Source organism: Electrophorus electricus, chromosome 18, assembly GCF_013358815.1.
Source record: "Electrophorus electricus isolate fEleEle1 chromosome 18, fEleEle1.pri, whole genome shotgun sequence".
Lineage (NCBI taxonomy): Eukaryota > Metazoa > Chordata > Actinopteri > Gymnotiformes > Gymnotidae > Electrophorus > Electrophorus electricus.
Window position 1 is genome coordinate 8,404,365 of NC_049552.1, and position 23,570 is coordinate 8,427,934.

Here is a 23,570-nt window from a genome sequence, read left to right on the forward strand (position 1 = left end):
TGTTCAGCTTTGTAATGACATTAAATCTTCATAAATCCGTGAGCTGATACATTCCTTCAATACTCTGGTTTCTTAATTCTTTTAATTATGTTAGACAACGGTTCCCCACTTTAATCCATATATAGTACCTGGACGTTTGTTGCTCTCTGAGGTGAAACATTGTCTGCACATTTGCACAAGAGCTCTCTGCTGCTATTAGAGCTCCAGGCGTCACTGGATAACGGCCCAGCCTCCATGAATATTATATTCGCTTCCTCCTATAAAAATGAGAGCAGCATGAAGAACTGTACAGAAACCAGTGCGTTTAGTTTTGGATTCTAACATTATTTTATTTTTTAATCAGAGTTGTGTGTGCATAATGCTCTCCTGAGGACATTTGATCTTATAAGGATTTGTTGTATCTGAGGAGTTTTTCCTACAGCTCTAGACTCTAAGAAATCAGCAATTTTGTGGTCCTTGGGCTAAACATGACAGGCGATATTGTAGTAGGGATGATCTATAACTTACTACTACCTCTTATTTTACTAGCAGGTAGGTCACATACCAGATTCTACTCTTTAATTAATTTTTTATTTTTTAAGAATCTTTAGGAGAAAAAAAGAGGCTGGCAATGGCAATGATATTGACTGGTAGTGTTATAAGTAGTGAGCAAATTACAGTATAGAGTTAGCTACTGTAGAATCTATTACTAATGTTCATATATAGTTTTACACTTAATGCATGTCCTTTGTTAATTTTATTCTCTTGGGTACTATATATTTAGAAATATATTCAAAATATAAATTACATTCTCCTACATTCTCCTACATATAAATTACATTCTCCTACATATCTCCTACAAATCTTCAGAGGTCAGATGCTTCATGGGGCTTTTATGGCTTTTAGTGTTCCTTGTTTGTTTGTTGGGCAAAACCCACAATAACAGATAAAAATAGAGCACTTTTATGGACGAAACATTTTTACTTAACATTAAATTATCTAATTAACTGAAAGTATTTTGTAATTATACTGTTGAATACCTGACAAATTTCAGGATTGTAATTTAGATGGATTGTAAATAAACAAGCCTAGATTTATTAGCTTGAGTAGAAGTGAAAAAAAGTGAAAGTCTATTTTTTGATATAGTCACTATAGATCTATGTCACTTAATTGTTTTATTTTGCATTTAGGAGAATGACCTTTAAAGACCTTATGGAGTGTCATTTTAAGATCATTTTACCAGAAGTGTTGGAAAGCCAAGGTGTTCCCATCCTCTTCTGGAATGCTGATGTGTTAAAAACAAAAGGTTTTTATATAAAAGTATTGGTTTTAGTATAGTGCTTAAAGAGCAAATGAGGATGCTGAAGAAGACTGCAATTTGGCATCAAAACAGATGTACTTACATAAATCACACTGTAAGGTCACATTTCACTTGTGGTGAAGTTTTTAACCTGCACAATGTGTTTCCACAGCAATAGCATTTCGATATAATGGGCTCTCTGTGGTGTACCTCCTGTTTCTGCTGACCTTACCCCTACTACCCTGTCCAACTCTGGCCACCATGAAGGGTGAGTGATCATGTGTTCGTCGGTCCAGTTTAAAAATATCACATGTAAAATGACAAAGAAGACAATGTATTGTCCAAAGCATCACACATACTCAACATGTTTTGCTTTGGATAGATGGTCCTTTCAAAGGTATCAGTAAAGTTATGATTATAGTAATGATGACATTTGAACGGTGTACTTTCTTTAAATCTGAAAGATTTCTTTAGATCTGAAATGCAACTATAAGATCATATCATCTGGGTTAAATAAATCCATGTACTATATTTATTCTAGTTTATTCAGTCCTAGTACAGCTACATTACATTTGCACCAGAATCCATGTACATTTACTGTAAATATACTGGATATCAGTTAAAAGATCTTAAGTTGCTGATGGCAGTGCTACAAGTAGATACATTTGATATATGCTTGTTCTTAATATGTATATATTTTTTTTATCTTGCATAGTTATATTGAGCTCAAAACTGCAAAGATTCTAATTAAGGTGGTTCAGATTTTTGTATTCACTGGGGTAATCAGTAAGCAATGCTCTCTACTAGTCAATACTTGCCATTAAATTAAAGAAGTGCGCTCTGCTATTATGTACTTTGTAAAGAGGCAAGTCCATTGTGGTCTCATCAATATTGCATTACAGTGTAATTATAGATGAGAATTAAGAGTTGTGGTGTCAGCGTACCCAGGATGGTGAGATCAGCTTTAATCATTCAAAGCTATTTTCTCAGTGCACTATGTATCCACATGCCAATCTCTATTTTCACTCTTTTAAATATTTCCTTCTCTTTCATATTTCTATTTGTAAGGGGCTTTTCAACTCTTTGGTGCAAGAGCTTAATATGCTTACAGTTAATCATAACCCTTTACCCCAGTAACACAAAGAATGTTTTAAGTAAATGATCCATATTGTGTAAAAACATATTTTCCTCCTGGAAGCCATCAAAAAATTGCCAGTGTCAGAATACTCATACTTCCTGTTATTATGGAAAGTGTGCAGATGCAGATACACATGCACACGCATACACGCACCCACACCCACCCACCCACACACACACACACACACACACGCACACACATACACACACACACACACACACACACGAACGCACACACAAACATTTCACCATCCACTCTAATATTTTCTGATATTCTCACTTCTGGTAAAAGACACAAAGAGAATTCTGGTAAAAGACAGAAAGACTGTGAACAATGTTCACATTTGTAATATATTCTCTTATATCCTCTATTACTATCTATCCAGTTTTCCTTTCCCAGCTCTTCTCTCTCTGTGTCATTTATACACACACACACACACACACACACACACACACACACACACACACACACAAAAAACCACACGAATGCATGCATGCAATCTTTGGCTGATTAAACATCATTATAATTGAGATGCATTGACCAGGGTTTTAGTGGAGAAATGTTTTAAAGCTTTTAGTGAAAATCCGGTTATCGGAAAAACATTTGCTGTTTCAGCTAATGCTTTATATGAATAGTATTGGTTTTCTGCTAAACAAACAAAAGCAAAACACTTTTCACAGTAGCAACAGTGCTCCACTGCACATACACTTGGGATACTTTTCTCTCTATTTTGTGTTCAGATGACTATACAAAAATAAATGCAATCAGTGCCCAATTAAGCCCAGTAGAATTTTGGGAAGTGTTTAATATGGAAGACATTCAGTTTAAGATTGAATAATAAATGGTTATTACAAATACAATTAGGGATGTGCAAGTGTACAAGGGCTCTTAAACTAAATGTTATGGACAGAAAAAACAAACATAAACTTATATCAAGGTGAAGGCAAACTGAAGGATTGAAAAAGGAAAACAATTAAATTATCTAAAGTACAGTGGAAGTATTGTCATAATTTAGAGATGCATAGCTATATCTGGACATGGTTCAGCAGTCTTTAATGGTGACATTAAGTATATACAGAAAGATCATGTTTGCATTAGAACATTTCTCCAGAGTCACTGATTGGTTATTTGCCTTGTAACAAGGCAATTCACTAAAATACATAGCAAAGACAGTGTGATCTTACTAAAAATTCATAACAATAATTTAATTTGAAAGAGATGAAAGCTGAATTCTATACAAATGAATTCATAAGACATTTTATGAATGTGCTGTTTGACAATAGCTCTAAACACAAGCATTTGTAACATTTCATTAGTTCATGTAAGTTAAGAGTTTGCAGTTGTGACATTGTGTTGGCAAAGAGAAAGAAATGTGTCAAACCTACCCAAGTCAATGTTTAGAACACTGAACATCTCAAACACTGTAGTGACACTGATGTGATTGTGGCATGAGTAGTGGATGTTGCACTGGTTTGAAGTTAAAAGGTACAGTAATACTGAACTGTTTCTATATTTGTAACTATCACTCCATTAAGAATCCCAAAAATAACAGGGTCATTTGGGCTATAGACTATAAATATTAACCTACAATGTGTAGTATTTAAGCAGGATATAGCAAACAGAGATTTTACAGTGAATATGTGAATGTATTTTGACTGAAAACAAAATGTAAATAATCTGCATACATTTACATTTTGCATTATTTTGATTTTTTAACTTGAAATAATGTTTCATCTCAAGATCATTTCAGATTTACAATATATTAACAAAGAATTATTAAAGATCTAAGTGGAGTTATGCTCATCAAAAGAGAGGCTGTAGGAATGTGTTTTTACTGGGCTGAGGAACACAAGTTGTAAAAATTAGGTATCAGATGTTTTCTTATGCAGAAAGTTCATTACAAAAGGCAATTATACATTTATTAACATTAACTTATAATCCTAATGAAATTATTATGGGCCCCAGAAAGTCATTTTGGGCCTCAGAAAGATTCGATAAACATTGTAAAATTAATAGCAATATTTAATAGATATGCTTTATGAGATCGGGGATCATTACACTTTAAAGGAGGGACTGTTACACTTATAGCAAAGTCTTTTTAGTCCAACTAAGTTTTGTGATCATATTTGTACTGTAATACAATATCTGGCAATATTTAAAAATGTGTTTTAATGACTTACAACTGTAATTATTCTAAAGAAATGTAAGTAGTCCACAGAATAAACAAACAAACAAAATATCGAATTTGCAGTAAATATATTTTGTTTCTGCAAGTGGGCACACAGATCTAAAAACCATTATAAAATAGGCATCAAAACCATTGTCTGGAAAGCTGCTTTGTCAAACTTTCTGCAGTAAATACAAATAAACTATACAAATATACACTATACAAATAAAACTGAATAGAATTGAAAATCCACTGTTGAAAGCTAAACATAACTGACCGAATTAAAAGCCAGTATTACCATTCAATATTTTCAACAAACATTGTCTAGTAAATTTTTCTGGAACTATGAACTATGCCCTATTAAGGCCCATATTTCAGAAGAGTGAAGTTTTATATTTACTGAAGTGCTGATTCAGGGTTAGAAGCTACTTTCTGCAGCTCACACTAGTTGGATATGACAGTATAGGCTTGACCACATCCTGGAACTGTAAGCATAAAGTCCATGAGTCTAGTAGCATGGCTGCATTTTTGGCTCAGGTCACATAATCATGGGCCATTAAGCTCTCTGCACAGAGAGACAGAGACTCGTAAACTAATTAAAACCTGATTTAGTGACCCACAGGGGATTTCATTGAACATGCTCAGGATTCTTTACATGAAGCAAAAGCATAAGGGAAATGGGGAATTGTGTTCTCTTTTGTTTTGTCCTTTTTATGTGGTGGTATATGCAGTGTCTACTAAATACATGATACTGTGTGTGTGTGTGTGTGTGTGTGTGTGTGTGTGTATGTGTGTGTGTGTGTGTGTGTGTGTGTGTGTGTGTGTGTGTGTTTTCTCCAGGTACAACAGGAAAGTTCATTCTGACTGTTTGCTCCACAGGTGTAATGTTTCTGGCTTTACAATGTGGGATACAGGTCACCTTTGCATATGTTCCTAAAGAAAGTGAGATCATGTTCTCTTTGTGTCTCAAATTTTCATCTTTGGGCAGCTGAAGATAAAAGCAGCAGAATCATTTTGCATCATGACATAACCATATTATGTACATAACAAGCCAGACATGTCTAATCACTAATTAAGTTCTACAAGTGTATAAACATGATAAATGTTTGTGAGCCTTCCTTATACACTAGATAAGCAGTAAACAATTGTGACTTAATTCAATAGCCATTTTCTTGCAAAATAGCATAGTGGCATATTGTATTGATCTTAATTGCTTTACATGGAAATTTTAAAGAAGCCATCAGAGCACTCATTCAAGAGATGCTGAATCTTAGGTCCAGTAAACCTCATTTAAAAATCTGCATCAGTCAGGACAAAACAAATTTACTGATTTTCAACCATTACTTTTTCATGCTTGTTGTTCCCATCATTTATAATCACAACACTTATAATAACAACATTTATAATAGCGTAACCCCCACAGAGGACCGTAACACTGAGAAACCTGCCCATCTTCTGTTTCATCTGTTTCTTGTTGGCCTTAAACACTGTCCACAGTGCCAGCCAGTGTTACACAACAATCCTCTGGGATTGATAGACAGTTCCCATTTTTGCTGTATTTTACCTCCTAACACACATGAACCAAGAAGAAAATCAAATGTGTTACTAAAGCCTACTGTTGATCAATACATGATGTGAACAACTATAAAACACACAAAGACATGTAGATATACTGTGGCTTTGCTGCTTATCTGAGCTTTTGAAGGTTCAAACATTTCATTGACAGAGTTGTGTTGTACATGATCATAAATGATTGGACACAACAGGTATGGGTTAAAAACAGTGTACCAGTAGTGCACCTACCATTCAAGAGTTTGGGGCTCTTTACTCTATAGAAGTGTACTGGCACACTTCTCACTGTGTATTATGCCTTACCCTATTAATCACCATCTTCCACATACAGTCAAATAATAATGACAGGTTTCACAAAATGGCAGCAAACTTCATTAATATTGCTGAATTAACTTATTAACAATATTTTAACACATTAAATTTTCTTTCTGCTTTTCTTTTAGTGAGTGGTCCATGGGAGAATATTCTATATCATCTTGGTATTGTGAGGTACAAAAATAATTCTCTACCACAAATAGTAGAATTTACAGACAAATTGTAATTTGACATGGTATACCCAATTCACCCTCAAATGTAAACCAAACCATGTCTACAAAATTTGCTTTCAAGTTCTTTCCTTCCATTTAGCTTGATTTAGTTATCAAGGCAATCTTCAATTTAGACTTTCAGTTTTTACCTTAAACTAAAGGCCCGGATACACTACACAAGTTTTACTCCAACACAATGACTGAATATTGTTTGGAAAGAAATCTCATTCAAAGGTCATGTCTGATGATGTGAAAAGACAATGTTTTGTCTTTGTTTTGTCTTTGTCATGCTTAACAGTGTTATTCAAGGTTTGGAATTTACAAAAGAACCAGGATCAGTGTTACACAAATTATACTCATTTCCCCTACCATGGATGTTGCTTTGAATTAACAGCTGTTTTAGAGGATAGAACAGTCCACTAATAACAGATTATCTTATTGGATGCCTTACTGTTTCCTTGATTCTTTTTTGAGTAATTATAGTTCTGTATAGTTCAGAATTATGTTCTGTATATCATGAATAGCTAAATCAAATATGTTGTGTTTAGGTGTATTATATTACAGTTATAATTATAATTGTGTAATTCTATTAGAATTTTTGGTTTTAGGTCTCATTTTGAATATTATAAATATGTCATGGTAGCTTAATTTTTAGTGTAGCCCTAGGACTGCTAGATTATATTCTATGTAGGGAAGGCATGAAAAGTTGTCATCATCATTAATCACAATCTCAGTTCTGCAGTGCTTTATTTCTAACACCCATAGGTTTAGTGATGTAGATGCTTGGAACATATTTCGTCTCCTGGTGCCAGACTTTGGTCTGTTCCTGTCAACATTATTTATCCTGCGTTTGAATAACAAACTACTGCAACCACCTGTTCGTACCAGTGAGCAGTGCTTTGAGCCCTCTGACATTGAGGTAATGCATCATACGTGGTCATTTTTATTAATTAAATAACAAGTGCATACATAGAATATAGCTTATACACCAAACCTGCTCTCAAACCCAGGTTTTTCAGGTGGTAAATGTGTGCTCTGACAATTAAACCATGTGTGCTCTGACAATTAAACCATATGTCTACTTGAAATTAATAGCCTGTCGTATTTAAAAAAACATTTCCTGGCCAAAATTTTTCATACATTTTTAGGACTTTAAATGCCATATTCTGATAATCAAAGTTTCCAATGGTTTATGGTGTACATTACCTCTAAGGTTAACTTTAAAATAAAAAATCTTAAGATTTCCTAGATATAAATGGAATGGTTTTGTTTTAAAATGGCATTTAGGGATTTTTTTCACTCAGCTTCTCATATTGCCAGTGTTATTTGGTCCTTCAGGATGGTGAAGCTTGTGACTCAGAATATGAGGAGGAGAGCGAGGGGTCATCCTCAGACAGCTCTGAGAGGAGCACAGCGCCACCTGTGGGTCCTTCTCAGTGTGTGCAGAAGCTAACAGTCTTGGCAGCTGGTCTACACCTGCTCCTCTCCACTGTTATCAGCACAACTGGAAAAGTCGTGGTGACCATACTTCTGGGTCTGGCAGGTATTTACATATAAGAAAATAAAACATTCATCCATGTATGTAAAACAATAAACAACAGAAACATATGTAATAAAAAGAAAACAGAAAAAAAGGAATAAAAATTAATATAGTTCAAAGTTCAAAGTTTATTTGTCACGTACTTAGTCATGCATAGTATAATTGGCAGTGAAATGCTTTTTGTAACTGCTCTGTCCATGGCTGAGGAGAGATACAGGGAAATGGAATGTGGTTTAATGAATAAATAAATATGTTAAGATGAATGAAGAGGGGCTGTATACTATGCATATATACAATGTACAATTTCCAGTTTTTGCAATTTACAATTTACAGGGTTTTAAAAAAAAAAATGATGTTTTAATGATGTTATTGTGGACATCATACGTAGTTCCATCAATTCCATCTGTTGCCCTGATTCAGGGCCCATATGGCCTGCAGGAAGAAGCTCCTCTTCAGTCTCTCTGTCTTGGTCTTGAGGGAACAAAAGTGCTTCTCTTACCTCAACAGAGAAAAGAGCCTATTGTTGGGATGGGTGGGGTCCTTCACAATCCTCCTGGCCTTGGTCTGGCATCGGTTGTAGTAGATGGTCTGCAGGTCAGGAAGTTCCGTATGAGTGATGTGCTCTGCTGAATGCACCATCCTCTGGAGAGCTTGTCTGTCCTGCTTGGTGCAGTTCCCAAATATGACTGTGATGTTCCCCTTGAGGATGCTCTTGATAGTGCAGGTGTAGAAGTTCCGCAGCACCTTGGAGGGCAGTTTGAAGTCTCTTAGGCATCTGAGGTGGTAAAGACGCTGACGAGCCTTCTTTGCCAGGGAGTTGGTGTGGCGGGACCAGGACAGGTCCTGTGAGATGTGAACTCCAAGGTACCTGAAACTGTCTACTATTGGTTCTGTTGATCCTGACAGGTTGGGAGTGCCGCTCCTGCTTCTGGCTGCAGTCCACAATCAGCTCCTTTGTCTTGCTGACATTTAGGAGTAGATTATTTTCCTGACACCAGTTCTCCGGTGTTTAATCTCCTCCAGATAGGCCCTCTCATTGTTGTCCGAGATCCGGCCCATGACGATGGTATCGTCAGCAAACTTGACAATGGTGGTAGAGCTGGAAGTGGCTACGCAGTTGTAGGTGTACAGTGAGTAGAGCAGGGGGCTTAGGACACAACCCTGGAGAGCTCCAGTGCTGAGGATAAGGGTGGATGAGACACGATTGCCCACCCATACTGATTGTGATCTGCCTCTTAGGAAGTTGGAGATCCAGTCACACAGGGATGGATGCAGTCCTAGATCCTCCAACTTGGTAGTAAGTCTGGAGGGGATGATAATGTTAAATGCTGAACTGTAGTCGGCAAACAGCATTTTAACATAACTACCCCTCCCTTTGTCCAGGTGGGTCAGTGTGGTGTGGATCAGATGTGCAATTGCGTCATCAGTGGAGTGGTTGAGGCGGTATGCAAACTGCAGTGGGTCCATGGAGGCTGGCAGTGAAGAGGTGATGAAGTCTCTGACCAGCTTTTCAAAGCACTTCATCACTACCAATGTGAGGGCAACAGGGTGGTAGTCGTTGAGATAGGGTTGCCGAGGTTTCTTTGGGACAGGGACGATGGTGGACCCTTTGAAGCAGGATGGGACGATACCATGTGTCAGGGAGAGGTTAAAGATGTCAGTGAATGCCGGAGCTAGGTGGTCTGCGCAGGCTTTGAGGACTCTCCCGCAGATGCCGTCTCATCCCGCCACCTTCCTGGTATTCACTCTTTTAAACACTCCTCACATCATTCTCCGTGATGATGAGAGGGCGCTGTCCTCTGGTGGGCTCTGCGCATGCGCTGTTGACTGCACTGATAGCACCATTTGCATTGTTAGCGCTAGTGCTGTTAGCATTAGTGCTGCTAGATGCAGCCTCGAAGCAAGAGAAGAATGTATTTAGCTCCTTCGCCAGAGACTCATCAGCACTCATCAGTCTGGGGGGTGGGCTCCTGTACTCCGTGATCGTCCGTAGTCCCTGCCACAGGGATCTAGAGGCACTCTGCTGGAACTGTGACTCCCGTAGCACCGCTTTGCTTAGAGTGACAATAAAACCAAATAAAATAAATAAAATAAGGTTTAAAAAATGTAAATGTTTTCAAATGCATTTGAAAACGAATAAATGAAGGTGTCTGCCAATTATGAATTTCTAAGGCATACCAAATTTTAGGAGTACCAGTCTTTTCATGTTTTATTAATAAAGCACTTGATGATCTCAAAGCACGATTTGGAATATATTCCATCAGGCTTTCCAAAATGTATGTAGGTGGTAATCCATAACAACATTTAAAAACCAGTAAAATAATTTTAATACCCATTTTAAAGGCAACCAGTACAATGAAGCAAACTATGTGTTGTATGTTCTCTTTTTTTGTACGTTACATACTCTGGCTGCAATATTCTGAATAAGTTGCAGTCTGTCAGTTGTGGCTTTTGGTTATTAAGTGAATAATGCATTACAGTATTCCAGTCAGGAATAAACAATAACATTAATCAGCTGCTCTGCATCTTGCAATTTGTTATTGCAGTTTATAAAAAATAACAAAATCATTGGCAGCTGATGAAGTGAATACTTAGCTAACAAGCGAATGCTTAGTTCTATTTGTGTTGATTAATGTAAAAACACACAATAGTGATCTGAGACTCCAGACTTATGTGCTGCATAATCTGATGCATACACACATTGGCCTTTGATAAGCACACAGACTCGAGCTTTGCACTTGTGTCCTGCCCCTTAACACTTGTTAATGTGTGTGTTTTACAGGTATAACTCTGCCATCCTTGACATCAGCGTTGTATTTAGGGACATTCTTGAGCCTCGTGTGGTGTTGGATATTGGATTACTCTATTGATATGCTGCGTTTCAACACTTTGGGTCTAATGATGACCATATTCAGTGCCGGACACATCCTCGTGCTCTACCTATATCAGCTGCCTCTGTTCCAGCTACTTGTGCCTCCTCAGGACATTTATGCCAGGTAGACCCACAGAGTCTATGCAGTGTTAAAAGGTCTGAACCTATAATTTCTATTTAAAACAGTGTTAAGGTATGAAAGGGGTACAACAGTAAAAATGTGCAAGCCCTTTTTCTTCTGCACTCTATTGTTAAATTGTCTTAAACGGTGTAAAATTGTCTAAAAATGTTGAATTATTTATTTCTTCCTTTCTTTCTCAGACTATTTGGTATAACTGCATACATCCACACAAACACATCTGAGCCATATAATCTGGGTCTGCAGACACATGTGACCTGGCCTATGATAATAAACCCTCTGATACTCCTGGTTCTCTATTATACATTGGTGGCTCTTCTACAAAAAAGGATTCCTACAACTGAGGAGGTATGTCATTTGTATTAATTCAAGGAACCAACAAAAGAATAGTGGCCAGTTAAAGCATGCAGACCTAACTGAGGTGTAACTACAGACTGTATATTAATAGACAGCATGACAACATAGTCATCACTCACTCGTAGACAGACATATGGGTTCATATGTCTAAATGCTGATCACAGGTCCTCAGAGGTTATCATTAGATCCTGTGGTGCAGGGAGTTGTTTGATCTTTAGACAAACCAAGCTAGAGAAGCTGTATGATGAATCATGATGAGTATTTCAGAATGAAAGATTCCATACACATACACATTGTCCTGTCCGCTCCAAGCATTGGAACAAAGGCATAGTGGTGCACAAGGCAATGCTGCGTTGCTGTGCAGTTGGCACAGGGCAGTTGTAAATACTTTGTTAGTCACTAACTGACATTATATTTGCCCTGTGTACTTAAATGTTCTTCTGTGATCTTGGACCTGGCAGCTAGAGAGCTTGTTTTATTCAAATTTGAATGAAAAAATAGCTTGGTGTGAGATAATGTCATGATAGGTCTGTGGTCAATGTTTGCTGCCGCTGAACTGTCAGTGTTTTAACTGCAATGATGTGATCTGAATATATTCATTCTGTGCAAGGACACCCGAGAAGAGATGCAGAGTCCTGCAAGAGACTCAAATATTCTGCCTGGTTTCTCCAAGATCGTAGATCGTAACTTTTTCTCACCTGGAAAGACTGAGGTGACATGGATTATATATCCTGTATGATACATACAACAATAAACATTTTATTTTATTTGTTTGCCTCCCTTATATAAAGAAATTATATATACAGAAAAAAATGATTCAGTAGCTACATCTTATTGACAACCTAAAGAAAGATTGAAAATATAAATATGCTGTACAGTGTCATAATGAGTTTTAGAGAATGGAAAACTGCACTCTTTCAAACTGCTAATTTTGTATTTCTAATCTAGGTGTTTACAACATTAGTCTGTGTTGTTGTGTTTACATAAAATTTAAGTTGCATATATCATATTCTGGAAGATCCTTGCTTTGACTGCTTTCTGTTTTCTGTTATTGCTATTTTTTGTAATGTTAAAAACTTTGAAAAAGAGCTGTATTGCACCAGGATGTTTATGAATGGAAGCTACACACTGGCAAAAGCAACAGGAACTACATGACAAAATGTCAGTTAGCTACCTTCATTTATTGTTTACAGATTTAAGATGACCGCCCTTTTAATAATTAAAACACATTTTAAATATTAATAATATAAGTTTAATCTAGCATAGTTTCCTGCTTCCTTTATGCATTATTGCAATATAGGAATAATCTGTGCTTCTGTTGTCTTCTGTCTTACAGTGATTGTAAATACTTCTTGTTATCTTCCAGGTTGTTGTTAAGCCAATAAATGGCACTTGGCAGGACTGTGAGTCCATTGAGTTGAACTCCCTGCTCTCGGACGTTGGCTACCCAAACTGCCTTACTCTGCCTGTGTATACCCCTGATGACTCCTCTTTTGGTAAGCCCTTCTGAAAGATTTGTTTAAAACTTGGCCTAGACATGATGCTCAAGGAAAAACATAACGTGTACTGGGAATGTGTTGAATGTGCTTTTCTTTGTGGTTATGTCCAGATTTTGTGGAAGTGAACTGTGGAGAAGAGAACTGTGAGACAGAGGATACGCTAGATGATGTTGAACCCTTAGTCTCTTCTCAACCCAGCTCTGTCACTCTGCTTGGTCAGACAATTATGAGACACAGCTATGTTAGCGCTCTCATCACCATGATGGTAAGCCTCCCTGCTCTTGTGGTTGTCTATGTGATAAGAGTGTGTGTGTGTGTGTGTGTGTGTGTGTGTGTGTGTGTGTGTGTGTGTGTGTGTGTGAGAGAGATTTAGACAGAGAGAGAGAGACTCTGTGTCATTTTGCAATGACAAAAGGTAAATCAAGATAAATTAATAAATCAATCAATAAAATAAATGTAAACTCTAGAAATGTACAATTCTATTAATATGAATTTATATATACAGTACACACAGTAGATTCAGAAAGTATTTTTGCATTTTGGAGTGCTTTGGAGAAGATCTCTATTTCTTATAAAGAGAGACAACATCTATTTCTTATTTATTTGGTTTAATGATTCAGCTGTTTCTGCTTCTCCAATTTAACATTTTTCCATTTTTTACTTGTATAAACCAAAGGTCATTAGCTGAAAAGAAATTTCTAAGTGACTCCTTCAATTTAATAGCTCACAAGCTGTTATTAGTTCTGACATTACAGGTTATGATAAATAATTCTAATGTCAGAGTTTCTTGAGAATACTTCATTAAAACGCTGTTGTGATCAGATACACATGGATTCTACAGTACTGGTCCTTATACTCTTTCTCTTCAGCTCTCATGTAATTGCGTTGTGAAAAGCAATAGCAAACAGTGCTTATAATAAACAATGCTTATAATTTATCCCAGAAGGTTTTCAAGTGCTACTTGATAGCTACTGTATTCCATCGGTACTGTTAAATAAATCGGTTAAAGGGAGTTTCTCAACTTTCAACTAATGATCAGACTTCTTTATATCCTTCCTGTGGTTATTAATACAAAAGTTAAATTTACATTTTCATTTTACATTTGCTTCAATCAAATTTAGATTTTTGAAATAAATAAATGATCAAATAAAACTTTCTTCTAGATTATTTTATATGTTGTGAGTTTTATTGGGATTAATTTATTAATTATTTAATGTATTCCTTTTCAAATTTGCTCTTTCCTGTGCTTGTCTAATCAAGGCCAATATTCTTTATGTTTCTGTATGTGTGCAGGTTTGGAGCATCACTTATAATTCTTGGTTTACATTTGCATTGCTGATGTGGTCCTGCGTGATTTGGATGTCAAGGGGGCGACGGAAGTACACCATGCTCAGTGCGCCGTTTCTTGCTGTATATGGCACCCTGCTGCTGGTAATGGGTTTTATCAGTGCTCTACATCTCCGTCATGATGAGCTTTTCCCCACTGTTCCTAAGACAGTTCTTGTTGACTTCGATCTCAGTGGTTATGAAACACCCTGTTTTCACCTTGGCGCAAAGGTAAGGGGACAGCTAACTAATGAAGTTATCACAAATAATGACAAATAATGAACACAAGATATGTTATAAGCAAAACACAAACCATATAAAATCTTTAATAAATACAGCTCCCAGTACAGTTGCTTTAGTGAAATTCTTTATTACTTTTTGCATGCTATAGCTATTCACTGTGGGATAAGTCTCTGAATCATATTCAGCCTAGATTATTTTTAAAATTCAATGATTTGCCAGTTTAGCAGTGTTTGTGACACTAGCCAACACATTCAACACAGGAAATATACCTGCTGTGGAATTAAAAACTGAAAGAAACTGAATAAACCACATGTTAACTGTGATCCAAAAATAATGGGACCTGAATTTCTGTCTTGTGTTTGACAAATGCAATGTCCTGCATGTGCATCTAATCTGTAAGAACTGAAAATTCTGTGAACTCCGCATTATAATTATTTTATTTTTCTAAAACCCACTTACACCTGCTTATTATTTCAACACTAAATTCTACTGCAATTCAAATTAATTTAAAATTCACATAAAGAGGTTTCCCAAGCTCAAACTAAAATCCCTATGGTGATATCTAAATATATCTTTGTTGGTTTGTTAAAGGAGCAGTCAGTCATTGTTGCACCATAAGGTAATGAAAAATATTAATAAAAGTGATTATTATTATTTTTTTAAATTCTATAAAGTGCTGCTCAATTAAGATGAAGAATCAAATAGGTTTGTAGACCTCAAGCTTATGCTCCATAGAGCATATCCTCCACATGGAGGTGGCCACATTTACAGAATCTCTGAAACATCCAGACTACTATGTGTCAGTTTAATGGCTTTCATAATGTGAAAATGAGTCATTGGAAAAACATGACTTATTGCTCCTTTACAGGAAAATTTACAGAGAAAAATCTACTAGAAAATGTTCCAACTTTTTGCCATGTTTTTAAACTAATTTTTATTATTTATTAATAGATATAACATATTTCATCCAAGCAATAACAATAGTTTCTGCAATTCTGTATTTATAGATGATTTATGCATTCAGTTTCTGGATGTTGTTACGACAGCAGTTGATTGAGAAACAAGAAGAACAACAGAAGAAAGAAGAGAGCCTTCATGAGGTCAAACTGAAAAGTATGACTTTTTTAGGCTTAGGTTAATCTTACTCTTCTGTGTACATATACAAAACGTGTCCTATGAATACCATTCTAAAGTAAATATTCTAATGTTAAGCAAAGCTTAGGTAATCAAGTTATTTTTGCAGTGAAGTCCTTTTTTTGACTATTCACAGAGCTGGCTGTTTGTATCTAAGCCCATAGTTTTGTTTTTATCCTGATAGAAAACAAAACGTGAATTTATCTGGTGCAGGAAATTCTGGATTATTTACAAAAACCCCAACAGTAGATTCATACATGCACGGTGGATTAATTTTGATTTCCCTTGCTTGTGCCATTATATTCAGCTCTGCTTGAGTAGCCTAGCAGACTGCGAGTATATGAAACTGTGACACTGTTCACTGCTAAATTTAATACTTAAGTTTAGTCTGAAATGTTAAATGAAAGTAACAATAACGAAACCGTACATAAAAGTGATCTAACTACAACAAAAGGAGCCAACGTATCACACAATCACCAACAAACCGTATTTCAAATGGAACAGGCTTATATAAGGAATAACATAATGACAAAACACCCCCAGGTGGTGTGGTAAATGAGGTAACATGCACCAACTGAGGGAGGTGTGGCACAAAAAAACAAACAAACAAAGGCACGTGTAACACAAGAGAAACAAAAACAAAAGCTATGTGCAAAGCCATCGCCGAATGACGTAGGCTAGGGTGGGGAGCACACATCCTGGATATTTAATTATTAATCTAAACTCAGATGTATATGCTCAGTTTTAAACATGCTCAGTCAACCAATTAAGCATGGACTACCACATGAGGCTGTCAAATTAGATTTCTGCACAAACTTCCCATTTAAAATTATGTCAGAAATGTTTATGTGTGTGTGTGTGTGTGTGTGTGTGTGTGTGTGTGTGTGTGTGTGTGTGTGTGTGTGTGTGTGTACATATCTGTTTAGCTAATGAGGGGGATTCATCTAGGATGGTGTCTATATTAGGGGCCTTTATTAAAGGCACTCTGGTGAAGTACTGGATCTTCTGCTGCTGCTTCATGTTTTTCATCATCAGTTTCTCCGGGAAAGTAGTCGTCTACAAAATTCTTTACATCTGTCTTTTCCTCTTCTGCATTTTTCTATACCAGGTGAGCTGATGACTCCTCTGTGTTGTACTTCCACCTCTTCCCCTGCTTAATCCTGGCCCTCACTACAGTATAATCGGGCTGATTGTAAAAGCCCATTCAACTCCAACAATTGCAAGAGGTTTTTGAAAAGAGGAAGTTCTATTGCATAACTCAGCGTATGTTATAAGAATAAACATAACCAACCTTATAAAGTTCCTTAATGCTGAAACAGCCTACCTTATCAGGCATCTACTGTTTGGCTAGCCTAATTTATGGTTTTACCCAGTAAACATGCAGAAGATCAGATACTTTACAGGGATTTGGTGTTGGGAATTGATTTAACTATAGCTGGTTCTTCACTCTTGTTAGTGAGTACTTAGTTTGAAGTTCAAGTTCGGTTTATTCATCACATACATAGTCATACACAGTATAACTCGCAGTGAAATATTAAGTATTTACTTAAGTATTTACTTTATGTAATGTCTGAAGGGCTAAGCTTCACATCAAGTTTAAAGTGTGCATCAATTTAAGGGATCTGAAGACTTTCTGAAGCCACTGTATATTAAGCTCATACTGCAATATAAAAAAAATCTTTGTTAACCCTATGTTCCCAAGTGTGTCATGTGATGAAAGGAAATTAAAATATCACTTATATATCTCTTATATTTTTTCAGGCTGTTCTGGAAATGCTCACAAGGATCATTCTCTTTCCTCATACACACACACACACACACACACACACACACACATATATATATATATATATATATATAAACATCCTTTTTGTGAGCTCCCTGAAGAAGATCAGTGGAATTCCATCTCTGGTCGCAGCTCAGCATGGTGCAAATGCACTAAAATGCAACTTTCCCCTGTTTAGGTGCAGTATGAAGTATGGCGTGGTGTTTTGAAGTACTTCTGGGCTGTGGTGGTTGGTTACTCTATGCTGGTCTTGATCCTGATTTACATGTACCAGTTTAAGACTGTCTCTGGCCTGTTTCGTCAGATCATAGGCATATCAGAAGAAAGGTAAGTGGAGCAAGCATAATCTCACCATAGCAATCATTCAAACATCCTCTCTGTTACTGCGTATTCTGTATATGAATGCAAATAAAGATGCTCAGGAAGTGGCTAGTACTTCATGGAGCAAACTTCATGGAGGATGAAAATAAATAATCTTATACCTGTGTAACTTATTTTAAGAGCATTTAATTTTTTTTAAATGGAGTGTGTTTAATGACATTTAAAAGTATATTCCAGCATACTCAACATTATCTGTTGCATCTGTATGATATGGGAAACAAAAGAAAGCTTGTTGACTGGACTTTCAGTTGTGGTAGCCTAAAAGCATTTGGTGAACTCTATCAGTTTGCCAAAGGTTTTGTGGCATTCATGTGTGTCTTTACAGTAGATGGGACTTCACCTCACACATTACCATACAATCTTTTCTCTGGAAAAGTGATCCCATATCTGTAAGAATTATACTTTACAATGATTTTTGACTGAAGAATTCATGAAAGTGTTTTGCCAAAATTAGCAATACACAAATATTTATTGACTGCCCTAAACAACTGATCTTAAGCTGTCCTTAAGTGTATTTCAAGTCAGTGGGTTTTAGTTATTTTCTAAGTACAGGGAAATGTGTTGAAATAATTGTCCATGCTACAGATATGATATGATTGGGTTGCAAAAAGCTGGAGTATTCTTTTGATGCGTTTTTCATATTATATTTTTATGTTGGCATCAGGTTACGGGACCTGGGCTTGGAACAGTTTGACACAGTGGAGTTGTTTGCACAGATCTTACTTCCCGCTGCCTTCCTTTTGGCTTGCATCCTACAGCTACACTACTTTAACTGTGACTTCCTTTCTCTAACTGATCTACAAAATATATCTGTGTGTAATGGTGCTACCAGGTATGTTTAAAAGACACTCCTCCGACTTCCCAGTATATATCAGAGGTCTAAATAATGTTCTACAGAGAGGTTGATCCACAGTCCATATAGTTACAGTAACATGATTAATGGTAGGGACAGTTTTCCTTAGCACCAATCAACAGTAATAGTACTATGATGAGGTTTCAGATTAAATGTGTTTAGAGCTAAGTTATTGTAATTATCCAAAGAAATAAACTCATCAGCATCAAAATGGGAAACATAATTCCTATTTTCTAAAGACTAGAATAGCTGTTTTAAGTGGCTTCTTAAACTCGGTGTCTCCTTATTATTAGTTTGGTTAAATATTCTACTAGAGCTTTGTCTTTGAAATTGTGTTTAAAAGTGCTTTTAACTATCAGCTAAAATTGTAGAAAATGTCAAATTTATAAAGACTATTATCATAATTTCTTGATTCTATACTTGTTTTAATCTAGAGAAGAAGAACTGAGAGAGACACTGGATGTGATAACAAATATGTAAGTTAATTGCCAGTGTATTTTGTATATATAACTTCTTAGTAAACATTTAAATGCAAATAAACATGTCGATTTCTACATATTTCTGTTCATATTTGAGTATATTTGTGAGGTGAAGATTTACTTTTACAATACTTTTGTACATGTTCTTTCTGTTACAATTTTACACTATTTTAAATCAAAAAACACTGTGTTTCAGTCCTTCAGAGTCTCAACATCCTTTTTGGTTGTCTGTTTATCACACTCTGTAGTCACAACCGTACTCTTCTGGCAAATCATAATGCATTCACACATTATATGAATCCATTTCACCAAACAAATGCAGTGAGTCACATACTGTAAACTAACAGTTAATGGTAATGGTTAATAGAAAATGAAAGTGTGTATAGTCTACTTCAAGCTTTGATTCTACAGGTCTATAGTCATTGCTCTTACCATTCTGAATATTAAATCAAGTCCTGTGAAGTAACACACTATATACATAGCTGTTTCACTAGAAACTTTGTTACTCTTGCTCAAGTAATGTTTTAGATGACTGTATTTGCTTCTGCTTAAGTCATTATTTTAATGTAACAGTACTATTATTTGGTAAGATTTCTGCTCTTCTACACACATCTGACTACAGCTGTACCTATTGTGGCATGTAAATGCTTTCATACAAATTTTATACAATTTTATTTATTTACAGTCTTCAGTTCTAACAGGGTTTTACAAGTATTATAATGTACAATCACGCAGCTTGGAAAAGAAATTAGGTGAATGCATTGCAGTTTATGGAATTGTAATTTTAAGTGTTACTCACATTACATAAAAATAACTGGTGGGGGAGTAGCTCAGTGGTTAAGGTACTGGACTTGTAACTGGATGGTTGTCAGTTCAAGTTCCAACTGTTGGGGCCCTGAGCAAGGAAGGTCCTTAACCCTCAAGTTGTACTCAGTTGTAATTGAAAGTCGCTTTGGATAAAAGTGTCAGATAAATGGTATCATCCTCTTTGCATTATCAAGAAATTGGTGTTTGTTTTAAAAGTGTATGTGTTCATTTGTTTCAGACTAAAAGACAACATTGAAAAAATCCAAAGACGGTAAATAATCCTTTTCCGCTGTGCTGTTTTTTCATATTAGTTCTCCATACTTGCTATGCTGTAATATTTGTAATACCATAAATTAACCTGTCTTAGTGCTGTGTGATAGGCTGGTTAAGGAGCAGTTAAGTGAAGAGGGGGACAATCTGTTGGATTGTACTGAGGAAAAACAAACATCAGTCAAAGAGGGGGCAGAGGAGACAGAAGGGGAGGGTAAGAAATTGATAAGAATCATAAATGACTGTAACTTCAAATCAACATAGTTTCACTGTGGTATTCCTGAGAACAGCATAATACTCAGGTTCAGCCACCAGAAAGATGAGGTGATATCAGACTTAAAGTGTGTGTGTGTGTGTGTGTGTGTGTGTGTGTGTGTGTGTGTGTGTGTGTGTGTGTGTGTGTGTGTGTGTGTGTATATTTGTTTTAGAACCAAAAGTAAACCCGTGGTTTTTAGTGGTGGATCGGACAGGTGTGTTAGTGCTTCATGTCTTGCTCTGGTGGAACAGGGGACAAGAGCTTTGTTGGAGGCTGCTGGAACTCCATAGCTTTAAGATAGTTGCTAGTGGCATCATCTGGATTAGCCTGAAGGAGGTACAAACACACACACACACACACACACACTAATTACAAATAATTTAATACAATGAAATAAAAAGATTAAAAAGCACCTTAATGTGTTAAAGCCTCAGAATATTTAAAACAAAATGGAGTGTTGAAAAATCAAGTAGACGTAGTGTTTTGTTTGTTTGTTTTTTGTTTTTGTTTTTTGGAAGAAAAGGAAACAAGCAAATTAATAATTATTGAAGAAAATTAATAAACAATTTAGTTTATTTTAAATCTTAAAATCTTTGATGTAGTTTATGTGATGTAAAGTCTACTGTTCCAATAAATAACAACAAAAACAACAAAAAACTCCAGCTAAAGCTCTGTGAGGGATTGATGGTGATCCATGAAAAAATGTATGTCACTGAAATTGTATTGAATTGGAACTGAAATTGTCCAAAACTTTTACACAAGTGAAATTAATGTGCAAAGTTGTTAATGCACACTCGACACCCCATGATGTGTAATTAAATGTCTGTATAGAAAAGTTGAGTAAATGATAAACATCCTCAATATTTAAACATCAAATGTACTTCCCAGTATTGCCAACATTGTTCTATGCAGTTATCAAGAAAAGGGGTTTGTCCTTTTTGTTTCCTAGGTTTCTCTGATGAACTGTGTGTTTGTGGTGCTGTGGACGTTTGCAGTGCCCTACTCAATGCTGCGGCCTGCAGCAGCTGCTGTGTCCTCTGGGTGGGCCTGTGTGATAGTCGTGTGTAAAATGATGTACCAGCTAAAATTCATCAAGCCATCTGAGTACTCCATTAACTGCACCACTGTGAGCTGGTTTTCTGCTTTGTGTTGTTGCTTTCTCACTAGCTTTGCAAAGGTTTTCATTTTCAAGTTGTTTTTTTTTGTTTGTTTGTTTGTGTTTTTGCCAAATATACGATTTATTTTTCTGAAAAAAATGAAAAACATTTTCTGAAAAAAATGAAAAAATATATAATCCACTATTTTATGCAAGCACTTTTCAGTATATTATGGTAAAATGCTTTGTTTAAGGGATTGCTGAATTCCAGTGGGAGCTGGTATGATAGGAACATGGGTCAGCTTTTGCAAAAGTCGGTGTTGTATGTCAAACCAGTGGATCCAGCTCTTTGGGTTGGGGCTCTAAAAAAGTGCGAGGACTCCATCCTGCCATGCCTACAGGTATTCTGTGCAATTTTCACACACATTAAACACTAAAATATACTTCAGAATTGCATTTAAAGTAATGTTTCAGAATTAAATTCCTAGTACCGAGTATAACATAATCTGCATATATAATTATGCAACTTTTAAAAGTTTTGATTTTTACTTTATACAGTAGTTTAACTTCCACATTTTGCTAGCAAATTGGTGTCTGATGTAATTCGTGTTGTGTTACAATGTCAAGTTTTATGTCATAGTAACCAGTACTGCTCTTGAAATAAAAAAAAGTTTAATTTTTTTTTCACATTTACATTTTAAGCATAACATTATTGTAGTGATATGGAGGGCAAGGCAGGATGCAGAGACAGGCTGTGGTTTAAACGATACAGACGTTTATTGACAAAATAATGAACTAAACTTAAAACACTTGATGAATGATACTACGCTGACAGATTAATATACAACAAACGGCAAAACACAGTAGAGTGGAACAAGCATAGAAGCTTGTGCAACACAGGGTCAAACACAGACAAAACTGATAACCGAACCAGACCTTAAATACACACACTAACAAGCACGATAAAGAAGGACAGGCGTGACACACGACCAATTAATAAGGGAGGGGTGTGGCGATGTACACACACACACACACAGACATGGGGAGGAGTCGAGGAGGAGAGGTCTGTGCCGTGACAATAATCTTAGATTAATTTAGTTTAAAAAGAAAAGAAGAGCTATGCATTAGTTTCCATGCCTGTCATTTGCATGTACCCAGAGGTAATAGATACGAAAACACATTTATGTGCTATACACCTTGGAATGCTATGTGCTTAACGTAACACTATAAAACTGATTTCTTGGTTTAATTAGTAAGCAATTAACAAAGAAATTTCACAAATTTCAGCTGTCAATTGCTTATCTCTTTAAGTTAGTTAAAGAGCAATATCGGTGTTTGGCAATGTCGGTATTGAATGTTATGTTCAATCCATTAATATTAAGATATAATTGCAGCACCTATACCAAAAGGTATATTTTGTTATAATTTGTTTTTAATCATGAATTAATATAATGAACAATTGAATAAAGAATTGTAAATCACTTCCTTTGTTGTGTTTTGGGGGTTTCAGACCTCTTTTGAATTACATATAAAAGTGTGAACTCATGTCATTGTTTTGATGTGTGAATGTGTGTGTAGGATCATCTGTTGATACTAGGTCTCCTAGTGTTTGACGTGACTGTGCATCGGCACCAGCTCTACTATCGTCTCCATGACAACCTGCGAACTCCACCCAGGGGCACCATTTTAAAGAATGTGACATGGCAGCAACTGGATCATGGTGTTGTGCCCTGTTTCAAATACTTCTGCAATTATTTCTTCTACAAGTTTGGTCTTGAGGTATCACAAATATGCATTCAGTCCTGAAGCACATTTGTAGTTATTTATAGACATTAATATAAGATGTGCA

At 36.1% G+C, this 23,570-nt stretch overlaps 1 protein-coding gene across 1 annotated transcript in view; it reads left to right on the forward strand.

Annotated features, from left to right (window-relative positions):
- The first annotated feature begins 467 nt into the window (after positions 1-467).
- Positions 468-23,570, forward strand: part of si:dkey-11f4.7 (piezo-type mechanosensitive ion channel component 2) — a 45,918-nt gene continuing 22,815 nt past the window's right edge. The window contains 23 exon segments of the mRNA XM_027009801.2: positions 468-531; positions 1,452-1,547; positions 5,425-5,526; positions 6,600-6,645; positions 7,449-7,602; positions 8,022-8,226; positions 11,006-11,219; positions 11,417-11,582; positions 12,202-12,303; positions 12,958-13,087; positions 13,201-13,355; positions 14,384-14,647; positions 15,667-15,793; positions 16,720-16,901; positions 17,758-17,906; positions 18,625-18,792; positions 19,248-19,289; positions 20,338-20,370; positions 20,480-20,583; positions 20,798-20,961; positions 21,575-21,751; positions 21,976-22,122; positions 23,300-23,500. Of these exon segments, the coding sequence (XP_026865602.2) occupies positions 468-531; positions 1,452-1,547; positions 5,425-5,526; positions 6,600-6,645; positions 7,449-7,602; positions 8,022-8,226; positions 11,006-11,219; positions 11,417-11,582; positions 12,202-12,303; positions 12,958-13,087; positions 13,201-13,355; positions 14,384-14,647; positions 15,667-15,793; positions 16,720-16,901; positions 17,758-17,906; positions 18,625-18,792; positions 19,248-19,289; positions 20,338-20,370; positions 20,480-20,583; positions 20,798-20,961; positions 21,575-21,751; positions 21,976-22,122; positions 23,300-23,500 (3,192 nt within the window).